General features: G+C 39.1%; 1 protein-coding gene across 4 annotated transcripts in view; it reads left to right on the top strand.

Moving 5' to 3' along the window:
• The window catches only part of ankrd6b (ankyrin repeat domain 6b), a 74,493-nt gene that overhangs the window by 55,942 nt on the left and 6,211 nt on the right, over window positions 1-12,340 (top strand). For all 4 annotated transcript variants that reach the window (XM_085432938.1, XM_085432939.1, XM_085432937.1 and 1 more), the window contains 7 exons: window positions 2,390-2,488; window positions 3,704-3,781; window positions 4,133-4,237; window positions 5,274-5,387; window positions 6,499-6,669; window positions 9,012-9,164; window positions 11,777-11,890. In XM_085432938.1, the coding sequence (XP_085289064.1) occupies window positions 2,390-2,488; window positions 3,704-3,781; window positions 4,133-4,237; window positions 5,274-5,387; window positions 6,499-6,669; window positions 9,012-9,164; window positions 11,777-11,890 (834 nt within the window). The remainder of the gene's footprint in view (window positions 1-2,389; window positions 2,489-3,703; window positions 3,782-4,132; window positions 4,238-5,273; window positions 5,388-6,498; window positions 6,670-9,011; window positions 9,165-11,776; window positions 11,891-12,340) is intronic.

Here is a 12,340-nt window from a genome sequence, read left to right as displayed (position 1 = left end):
ACTCAACAGAAAGAACAAGTTTATTCCTGTATTTGACATAAAGTGTGTTAATATTTTTATTCTAAGCCCCACTTATTGCAGACACGCAAACCTAGGAATACAACCTGACCAGTCAGGCATAATTTGGTTCCTAAGTGCTGATGATTACTTTTAATACAGTTTCTTATTAACCTAGTGAAGTTTTTCATGACAAACTTAAATCATTTATGAATGCACTACAAGTGACTATTTTGGCTGGCGTCAGAGGGCCTCGGACTCTGGTGATGTGGAAACCTCGGACGCAGGTTCTGGTTGCTTGAGGCCAACAAGTACTGATTTTTGGGGGTTGAATTCTGCTGATGCAGGACTCGCTGATTCAGGCTCAAATTCAGGTGCTGGTGGGGGCTGCCTGGCAGCCTTGGGTTCTGATGCGGGCTCAGATAATGGGTGTCCTTCAGGCTCTAGCACCGCAAGCTGTGTGCCCTGTGCAACCCCAGCATCAGGAATACAGGCAAGAGGTCACAGCACTGCCGTCTGGTCCTGGTTTGCCCGAGCCAAAGGTGCTCCACTGGCCGGTCCTGAACCCTAACTCGAACCCTCCGGTGCAGAGCATGATTTGCAATGTGAATGAAGCTCTTGCAGTGGTTCTATAAGGACCAAATGGCTCATAACATCAAGCTAGACACCCCATACACCCGAAGCACCTCCCATAGAATACTCCCACAAAACACATGTAGACTGGTTGAGCAAACTCCCACCCACCCTGAAATATCCTTAAGAGGCTAGGTCCAGTGTTCCGCAGCCCGGACGAAAACCGCATTGTTCCTCCTGTATCTGAGGTTCAACTAACAGATGGACTCTCCTTTCCACCACCCTGGCATAGATTTTCCCCAGGGAGTGTGTTCACGGAGGGTTGGAGGACACCCTCCAGTCCACCTTCTTGAAGATGGAAAACACTACTAGAGGTACGGCCCTAAATCCCCACATGAGTGTCTGACACTGGGACAACAGAGTGTTAGGGTACTCTTAACTGCTGTTTGGTGCATAAGTGCAGACAACAGTTAGGAATAGTTCCCTGACACAAAGGCACAGGGAACAGTCCCTCTCTACCACCGGGAAAAAAACAAACAAACCAACATACAGGCAGCAAGCCAAGGGGATCCCAGGATGCCCACCCTAGCCTGCTGCCTCTCACCAAGGGCAACTCCGGACTGGTTCAAGAGCCCAAGCTGTGCATTGAGTTGAGCCCAACTATATTTAGCCTTATGCAGTAGTTTAGTTTCCTTCCCCACATTCCATGTCCCCAGCGCTAGCATCGGTACCTGGAATTGGTCCACCAGGGTCTCTGCCCTTGGCTGACAACTGGCACACAGTGCCTTCTGTGGGTGCTGGGTCTACAGGAAGGTCGTTCCATGTCCCTTCTTTGGGCTGCTCTCGGCCAGGCTCCATAGGCCAAAGCCTGGTCACCAGGTGCTTGCCCTCGGGTACCCTTCCCAGGCTAGGCTCCATGGCGGGGTCCCAGTAACCCTATCCTGAGAAGGGGTTTAGCTGTTCCCTTGATCTTGTACTGGCAAGGTCTTCTGAATCGCCCTTTGTCTGGTTCCTCACCCTGGACCAATTTTCCATGGGAGACCCTACCAGTAGGCAGCAAAGCCCCCCAACAATATAACCCCTCCTCCATGATAAGGCAGTGATTCATGGAAAGGGAGACACATTTTTCCACATGATTACATATATCATATTAGTTGAACTTGTAAAAATATATAATGAAATTATAACTAGTAGATTAAATGAACCATATAAGGTGGGGATTTGCATGTTAAGGATGAGATTATATACATCATATAAGGTAAGATTAACATGGAGGAGTGAGGATATTATGTTGACTGAGTCATATTAAGATCAAAATTAATAAATGAAGAAGTTAACTGAAATAACCTTTTTATTCAGGTATATAGCTCATAGTTAATAATCAGTATGCTTTTTATGTTCTCTTGTAAATAAAATACTGTTTTATGATTTGTAAATCATAGCATTTTGTTGCTATTTACATTTTACACAGGATCCCAACTTTTTTGGAATTGGATTAGTAATTGCATTGTTTAATAGACCACAATAATAAAGAACTGGCATCTGTTTGAGATCTTCAAGTTAAGGTTAAACTTATATTAACATTACCTAACAGACCTTTTTTATGTCAAACATCATCAAAGAACAATCCTTCTCAAATAAATGCACGGTGCATTTATTTGAGAAGGATTGTTCTTTGATGATTTAGCCTATTTATCCCTTCCAAAGAGCACCTCAAAGAGACACAATTTAAATCCAGGAAGCACTCCTTTCTCCTTTGTTTTTAATATTGATGTATTTGTTTCATATTCATGTGCATGTCTGTGTGTGATGCACACAGGCTGGAGACACTCCGCTACATATGGCAGCTACACTGAATCATAAGAAGGCGATACGCCTGCTGCTGGAGGCTGGAGCAGACAGTCGCATCAACAACAATGTGAGTGTCTCTGTAGACTCAGGAGAAGCATGTCTTTAATTTTAGCACATTGAAAAACCATAGTAGTTATAAGTGGCACTTTCTGTTGTCTAAAATGTTCACGAGTTTTATAGAAATTTATAAAAAATGTCTTGAGTTGAGGTTGGCCTATGATTTTCTATGAGTTCCTGCTTTAGTCCTCAAGGAATGGCTCAGTTTTTCTAATTTGTGTATTTCTCCAACTATATCCAGCCACTAATATGTCCTTGTTGGATCACATTTTAGTCAGCTCCTCATTATTGTCTTTGTCTGTCACAAGTTAGAATCTCAGGGGACTCAACCTCAAGGTCAGAGGTCAAGTTTTCTGAAAATCTTGTGACTGCCATGAGTTGACAACAAGCCAGCATAGAATTTTGAAATTGAAACCATAGGTATGCCTAACAGGAGGCTGTGGATTAGCACTGGCGAGTGCCAGTATTTTTTTAAAGGCAGACATATTGATAATGATGTCAGATCCATATTAAATATGATAAATTCTAACAGGAATTAACATCTATGACTACATCATTTCTCCTTCCACTCACTTGTCAAAATAACTGAAAAAGGAGTTGTCTTAAGAAATTGTAGTGGGTTGACTTGGGATAGGGTCTCACAATGCATCCACTTCCTCCATCAGCTTGCTGCCAGTCCCTGCTTCTTGCTTTTAACTCAAAGCTGTGCTATTCACCATTTCTTTGTAGAAGCAGCAGGTAGCACCTTGAAAAGCATTTGAGCAATTGACCATCAGTAGCTGGAAATTCTCTAATCGCATTACAAGTCATTATACCTTTTTTGGAGATGTCATTTCATATAATGAAATGTTAAATGGACTGATTCTTATATAGCGCTTTTCTACTCTTCTGGAGCACCCATTCATACAAGCACTTGCAGAAGTGCGTACTAACATTCACACATATTCATACTCCAATGGATCATCGGAGAGCAACTTAGGGTTGACCTGCTTTACCGCCTGAGCTACAGCCACCCCGAAATGTGTGAAGGTTCAGATTGTACATTAAAATATCCCATCAATACTAACAGGTTGCTAAGTTCACAGTGATAGAAAATAAGTTAATAATTTGCTTACCACAAGCCAGGGAAAACATCCGGTCTGCATGGAATGGAGAGGAAACTGTGACCAGCTGAAGGTGGACTCATGTTTTGTCTGTCTTGATTTGTATCTCTGGGTGTCTGCAGGCAGGTCTAACAGCTTTGGACCAGGCCAGAGAACACAACAACCCAGAAGTAGCTCTTCTACTGACTAAAGCACCCCAGGTAAACTCTCACTGTGACCAGTACAGGCAGACATAATTTATAACTATAATAAATAGTTTGATTGTTTTCCACGTATATGAAAATGTGATGTGTGATTTTTCTTTCTCGTGGGCTTTTCTAGGTTTATTTGTCATGTTTAGTAACTATAGCTCATATTTTACCAAATTTCACTGCCCAACATATAAGAAAAAAGAATCAGATCACTTAAACTATATTTAACATACTAACAGCTAAAATTGAATTTTTTTTGAAAAGCCAGTAAAAACTGTACTCATCAATACTTATCAATACAATATATACAATATATAATTCACAAATCATACTTGATGAATTGTGTCTTCTTGTGTTCAGGTGCAAAGTTTTGTGCGTGGCAGGAAAGCAAGGAAGAGGAGAGATGAGCTGAAGGCAGAAGGTCGGGCTCAGTCAGTGCCTAGAAATGCGATGCTACCCTGTAAGGTAAATATACTTAAGTGTCAGTGTAGCTGAAACTTACTGAATGTAGACTTCATCACAAAAATAGGAAAATGTGAGCAAAAACTGGAATGAGCAGGAATGTTTTTTTATGGAGGAGGGGAGTCAGGGTTGTTTCCACATATCTCTGGCGTTGGCCACACACAGTACTAGCCCTAAGGATTTTTATATTTTTGTGGGGACAATGCCTTTATCATATCCTTTAGCTAGAGTTAGCAAGAGTGCCAACATCATTGTGTGCCAGGAATTAGTTTCTCCTTCTCTCACCCCTTTTCACTCACCATGTTTTTATACACCACTCTGCATTTAATTAGGAGTTATTATTCATCTCTGGCACACTTCTACAGCATGTCTTTTGTCTTGTCTCCCTCTGCTCACCCCCAGGTGGTCATGACAGATGGCTGCCTGTCGCTGATCCTGGTTCTGCTGGAGGTTTCTTCCTGTTAAAAGGGAGTTTTTCCTTCCCAACTGTCGCCAAAGTGCTTGCTCAAAGACGGATGTCTGATTGTATGGTCTTTACCTTACAATATAAAGCGCATTGCGGTGACTGTTGTTGTGATTTGGTGCTATAGAAATAAAACTGAATTGACATGAACTGAATTGGCCAAAAGTATGCACTCACCCATCCAAATCACTGAATTCAGGTGTTCCTATCACTTTCATGGCCACAAGTATATACAATTTGACACCAGGGCATGCTTGACTTTTTCTATAAACATTTACGAAAGAATGAGTTGCTCTCAGGACTTTAGTGAATTCCAGTGTGGTACCTTAATAGGATGCCACCTGTGCACAAATCCAGTCGTGAAATGTCCTTGCCACTGAATATTCCACTGAATATAGCAAAGGAAACGATTGGGAACACTGCGATTTTGATAGAATTGTAGACTTGAATTATTGAAAAAAGAAAAGGGAAAAGACAAAAATCCACAATATGTCTCATAATGTCCACTTTAAAATCTTTCATACTGTTTAAATGTTTCTGGAACCTGCTTAGATAAACCTTCCTCTCGTTCTACAGAGTAGTGTATCTGCTGCAGGCGACAGCCAGGGCAGTGACCAAGCTGCCTGCAAACACACTAAGGTAACTGAGTCTAACGCCAGGAGAGGAAAGAACAGGAAGCGGAAAAAAAAGGTAAGACCGTGCATATAAATATGGAATAAACCATGGAATAAAAACCTTTAAAAAAAAAAAGCAAAAAGCGAAAGTAACCAGTAATGAGGGCTAACCTCAGAAGAAACTATCCCAGGTTTGTCCTGGACTTTGTCCAGCTGGTCACAGGAAGAGTCACCTTTTTAGATCCATTTAAAAACCATTTAAAACCACTGAAAAATTGTCCTCTGGAGAAGAGCAGAGAAGGTTGAAACAGTTTAATGAGTTTCTAGACCCAAGAACAGCACAGCAAAAACCAAGCAAACCTGGGGTGTACAGCCCTGGTGTTGCACAAGCAGCAGACAAAGACAGACAATGACAAAGACAAGGCGTAACAGAAAGATATAGAGAGAAGGGATATTTTGGCATCTTTCGGACACATTTATGGTTAGAGGTAATTCCGATTGCAACTTATTTATGGCCAGCAGGATATTTTTGTAGCCAAAATCAATTACTTGTTACTCATGAATTAATAACTTACGACCACATAGTGTTGGTTAACTATTGCAGTTTTATGGTCACTGCAGAGCAATAGGTCATAAGACTTGATGCATAGTGTTAGCATGAACCATTAATCTTCGAGAGGAATTAATCTAACTATAAATCACGATATATCCATTCAACATATATAATATAGAGTATATAACATAAAATATAGATACAACTTAAGTCAGTGACACACGGTGACACAGATGATTTTCCACCCTGTTGCCTAAACACGCAAACAAAAACATCTTACTGCATTATTTACCAGTTTAACAAAATTAATTGGATCACATCAAAAAATACCTGCCTGTCTGCACTCTATATGGATGTCTTCATCTTTCTATCTTTCTCCTTCCTAGCCAATGGATTGTAAAATATTATTACCTACGTAGTTAGTTAAATATCTACTACTACCACAAGATGGCAGTAATGTAAAGGATGGATGCAAACATGCCAGGAGCTTTTTAGTTTATGTCAGTTTTTACATGCTTGTCCTGAAGAAGTGCCACTGATATAACTAAAAAATGTAGATAAGGCACAATGTACACATTGCACAATATAAAAACCAAAAGCTTAACATATTAATTCCCTACAAATGCCGTTGCAGCCATCTTTGTCTGACCCTCTGCACTGCAGAGAGACCAGGCACTGTGGAACCATTCATAAGAAGAAAGGTAAACTGCGTGGAACCGCCCCTTATGTTTCCATCCCTCCACACAACTTCAAAGCCTATCAGCTGTACACGCTGTACCGAGCAAAAGATGGCAAGATAATGCAGGTAAGTGACTATCATTACCATGTTTTCGCCAACACTGAGGGTGCCAGTTTGGCACAAGTAAGGTGCTGTTAAATAACAACCAGGCTAGGTAGACACTGAGAAAAGCAAATAATTATTCTTCAGACAGTAAATGCCAGTATCTTGTATCTAGCTTGGTTACTGGTAATTACTAAAGTAGTTCTAACGATAGTATTTAACCTCCTAAGACCCTTCCACAGCATGCATTTTTAATTTCTCTTTGATATTTGGGCATATTGGGGCCCGATAAATGCAAAAACAAAGAATTACCAGATTTTTTTTTACCTTGTTTTTGTTTTTAAGAAAAATGAGAGCCACAAATGAGGATATTCATTTAAAATTTTGATACAACAGTAGCAGTATAATGTCCTCGTAAGTGGATATCAGGCCCATGTAGAGCAAAATTGAGTATTTTGGTCTAAATAACCCAAAATGTGATGTCCACATATGTGGACGGCAGGTCCTAGGAGGTTAAGTCTAGGATCCAGGTACATCACAATATGCTGTGTTTTGCCCCTTGAAATTCTTTACAAAGCATTTACTACAGCCACCTTCAGATGTTGCTTGTTTGTAGGTCTCTGTTGCTTCATTTGTATCCTCAGCAATTAAAAAGCATGTACTGTTAGGTTAGGATGTTGTGACCGAGTTGGCCATTGCAGAATATCAATTTTTTGCTTCCAGAAGCTATTGGTTTGCTTTTGTAGTATGTTTTGGATAGGTTTTCATTCGCACTATGAAGTCTGTGTGATCATTTACACCACATGGCTTAATCTGAGTGGAGAGTATAGTTTTGTACATTTCATCAGCAGCCAGTTTGTTCTTGGCTGTAACTAGTGGTTTGTACCTTGTTGTAAATCCTCTGTATTTACATTCATGGACATGTCTCTGATATCTCCTTGAGTGTGTTCTTGACTTGGCTAGTCAAGTTTCTATTAATCAAGAAAAAAAAGTGATTGTCCATTTTTGTGGGCTTACAGGCTTTTTGTTGCTGCTGAGCTGGCTATTAAATTCCTTCTTTTTAAGAATGTACCATATTGTTGATTTTGCCATTCCATTTTTAATAACTATAGTATGTATTAACATGTTGAAGTTTGTATGGATATATCTTGAAAATATGACCTAGTGTCTCAATGATTTTACCTGTATAAATAAAGATGAAATAAAAAAAAATAAAATTCCTAAAGTTTTTTTTTCTATCCTTCAGACAGGTTTAGTTTGTTTTTTAAGACTTCTAACTAAACCACTACATTGGACACTGATGTGCCACCCCATACCCTGCCACCCACTGGTGTTACTATCATGTTACTATGATGTGTTTCATTGTAATTATTGTTATTTAACCCTGTCATGCATGAATTATCACAACCTCAATAAGGATTTTCTTCTTAAATATTTTTATTCTTCCTTTCATACCAACAGATAAATAAAAATACTTAAGAAAAATATCCTGATTAAAGTTGACATAACTTATGGATGAACGGGTTAGTAGTGTGTATTAAATCTTGATAAAATAATTAAGAGACACTTATACCACAGTGACCAGAGCGACTAATGAAAATTTAAAGAAAATGTCCATTTGTTTGTCGTAGCAATGCTTCATGGCATTAAATCCTCTCTGTTGCTCAGCCCACAAATGCATTTTCCTTACAAATGTGACATCATTTAAGAGGAAATGAAAAAGCTTTCCCATTGTATGATTTATTGCTAAGAAACGTTGTTACAAAATACACAAATCAACAAAACTCGTATTTCCCTTTTTTCTGCTGGAATTTCCTTAATTTCCTCTTCTAACATTACACAAACCAAAGGTTATTATCACACTGTTCATAAACTTCTGGATTTTGTCCATTTTCTGTGGCATGCCTATGGTGGAGGTCTGAAGAAAATTGTGAATTCTGCTTTTGATTCATGCAAGGAGCTTCAGTCTACTACTCTACTACTTTCCTCTGGTGTATTTTTTCTATTTATAATAACCCTGGGTCTATGCTGAGTGTGCGCAGCTGATGGGCGCTGTGTAAAACGCCTGAATGTGGTAATGTACTACATTTTACAGGCAACCCTCCACCTCTGCCCTTCAACCTACCTGTAGACTGTAGAATGTAATGATGGGCTAAAACCCTTCATGTTTAATGTGACCATTGAGGCATATCAGGCAACAGTACCAAGCACTCACTATTTATCTGTTTTAAAGGTAAAGAGTTAATTACATCACATGTGAGTGCTCAGAATGTTTTCATTTATTCCTAATGAACATCCTTGTTTCTGTCATTTTTCCACTACAATACCTTAATGATTTAAATATGGATTGCTGGTTTGTGTTACAGGCTCCTCTGAATGGCTGCCGCTGTGAGCCTCTCATAAATAAACTGGAAAACCAGCTGGAAGCTACCAAGGAGGAAATGAAAACTGAGATCCACATCATTCAAGACCAACTGAACAGCAAGATGGGCCAGCTCGACCGCAAGAACAAACACCAGGTAGCATATACAGTTGCTCATTGCAACTGATCCACAAAAGAAAGTAAGCACTCACATAACATTAACTGCAGTTGGTGCTATTCACGAGGTTAACAGCATTTCAGAGGCCTCCCTACCTCTCAACTCTGCCGCCCTATTTTTTCCCTTCCTTCATGAGTGGTCTTTCTGTGTGGAATTTGTGTGGGTTCTCTCTTCTTCTCACAAGTGAGGTTAATTGATGATTCTAAATTGCCCATAGGTGTAAATGTGAGTGTGACTGTTTGTCTGTCTCTATGTGTCAGACTGGCGATCTGTCCAGGGTGTACGCTGCCCCTCACTGCTGCGTACACCAGCGTACACCCTGGACATGACTGAGGCCATTTCTGATAAGGTCTCATGAAGTGTAGATAGATCAACTGAACGGCCAGATTAATTCCTTAAGGACTAAGGCTTTTTAGATACTGTTCATCTACCGTCTAGGTTTTTTTTAGGCCTGCCTTTTGGCTTCATCTTTTGGTTTCCACTTTTCCAAGTTTTCTTACATTTTCAAGGGTGTACTGCACACCAAGTCGTGATATGCCAAGTTTTCTGCTAATGAGTCTTTGGGAATCCCCTTGTTGACAGATTGTTGAAATGGAAGCAAGTTATAGTGCATCCAAAAAAAGTATTTACAGCACATCACTTGTTCCATATATTAAAATCTTACAGCCTAATTCCATAATGGATTAACTTCATTTTCACTTTCACCTCATTCTAGATACAATACCCCCATAATGACAAAGTGAAAAAAGTTGTTTAAAATTCCTTAAAAAATGTATACAAATCCAAAATATACCACACACATAAGTATATAAACATTCACGGACTTTGCTACTCAAAATTTGAGCTCAGGTGAATCCTGTTTCTACCAATCATCTGTCAGATGTTTCTACAACTTAGAGTCCTGCTGTTGTAAATTGGCTAGGCTATTGTAATTCGTTGTTATAATTATTATCAGGCTGTCCTACTCCCTGAAAAGCCTTCAGTTGATTCAGAATGCCGCATAGAGAGAGAAATGTCTTCCTTCTCTCTTCCCAACGGTCAAGATGGCCGCCCTCCATGAGCCTGGTTCTGCCGGAGGTTTCTTCCTGTTAAAAAGGAGTTTTTCCTTCCCACTGTCGCCAAAGTGCTTGCTCATAGGGGGTCAATTGATTGTTGCGGGTTCTCTGCCTGTTTGTTTTTTTATTGCAGGGTTTACCTTACAACGTAAAGCTCACTGAGGGAACTGTTCTTCTGATTTGGTGCTATACAAATAAAATTGAATTGAATTGCAAAGATGGGAAAATGGCTGTGCACTGATGCTCCCCATCCAACACGATGGTGCTTGGAAGGTTCTGCAAAAGGAAACTGTCCAAAAATAGGTGTACCAAGTTTGTAGCGTCATACTCAAGACTTAAGGCTGTAATTGCTGCCAAAGATGCTTCACTAAAATAACAAGGCTACATGTACATGTTATATATAAATTTTTATATAAATGTTTTATTTTTAATAAACTTAAAAGAATTTCTAGCAAACTTTTTTTTACAATTTGTCATTATAAGGTATTATGTCTAGAATTTTGATGTGAAAAATTAATGTCATTCATTTTTGAATATGACAAAATGTTGAACAAGTGAAGCGCTGTGAATACTTTCCGGATGCACCTTAGTTACTCCTATTAGTGTGAGTAATTATTTTTATGTGTTATGTGTGTGTGTTGTCTGCAGAAGTAGCAAAAGTACAGAATTTACTTATCTAAGTAGAAGTAAAGAGGTTGAAAGCTACTCCAGTAAGATTGAAGTACTGAAGCAACTTTTTTTACTCAAGTCAAAGTGAAAAAGTGCAGGCTCTGGAATGTACTCCAAGTAAGAAAGTAAAAAGTAGCTCCTTGAAGGACAATTCTACCAACTATTTTTGTACAAAGGTAACTGAACCTTGCGCTATATTCATATAATAATAAAATAATATTAGTACATGAGAATAAAAAATTCAGAATTGGTTTTAGTTACAAAGAAGGAAATGATTTCTCTTTTGGCATATAAACACGGTGTGGTAAGAGGATGCATGTGGTCAGACTGAAAAACACACAAACAGGGAAGAGTGGATTGGTACAAAACAAAATATGGACAGATGGTAATGAACAGATTGCACCATCGTGCAATAAAGAGAATGTATGTTCGATCACAAAACAGCCGATCAATTTGTTTCACCAAGTTTGTTTCTACACGAGTCATTTTGTAGAGGGTATGGCAGCATTGACAGTTTGTCTTAAAACAGTAACTGTAATGTGCACATTTTGGCTTTTTATTATGACTGTTTTCTTGAAATAAAACTTTATTCTCAATTTTTTTTCTTAATGTGGCCCTAATACACCTTTGTAAAACTGTGACAGAACAGAATAAACAGAACAAGGATGTCTGTCTATTCTTGGGTTTTTAGTGAAGCCTAAACTTGAATGCATTTGTAGAATGAAGGTGAATAAAGCTCTGCCTTTAGCCTGTGTGACAGCAGGGTTTGAATGCAGACATGCAGTAAAATGATAGGAAGCACAGTAGATAAATCCTTTATCTTTTTAACGGTGTCAGCCCTGTTTTCACGTTGTTGTCTGTGATTAGATCTGGGCTCTTGACAAGATGACAGTGGAGAGAGCGTCAGCAGAGAGAAGCAGCTGTCTGAAGAGGATCGAGCAACGGGCCCTGCAGGAACGACGTGAAGCAGAAAAGAGACAGGTAACACTGTCAGGATACCTCTGACTGTGGAACTCTGACTGCTCTGTGTATGAAGCCATCACAGAATGATGTTTGTTGTGTGTGAAGTTTGTTCATGAAGGAAAAGGAAATTTAACATATTTGACCTTTTACTGTAATCTCCAGATCAAACAAAGGCAATAGAAAATGTTAACCGGGGTCTGCATGACATTGGGACACAACAAGCTATCGAAATTGGGCATCATCATTGAGTGCTGTGATAAAGTGTTTGCCCCCATCCTAATTTCCTATTTTTTTGTATGTTTGTCATACTTAAATGTTTTAGATTAACAAAAAATCTAAATATTAAGCAAAGATAACACAAGTACACACAAAATGCAGTTTCTAAATGAAGGTGTTTATAATTAAGAAGATAAATTAACTGTGGTGTATCACATCTTTGAAATGCTGAGTTCAATTTCTCTAGTCACA

This window comes from Copadichromis virginalis, linkage group LG15 (assembly GCF_057382275.1).
Source record: "Copadichromis virginalis isolate Kocher_CV1m ecotype Utaka linkage group LG15, C_Virginalis_male_GT1.1, whole genome shotgun sequence".
NCBI classification, from domain to species: domain Eukaryota; kingdom Metazoa; phylum Chordata; class Actinopteri; order Cichliformes; family Cichlidae; genus Copadichromis; species Copadichromis virginalis.
This window is presented reverse-complemented; position numbering and strand designations above follow the sequence as displayed.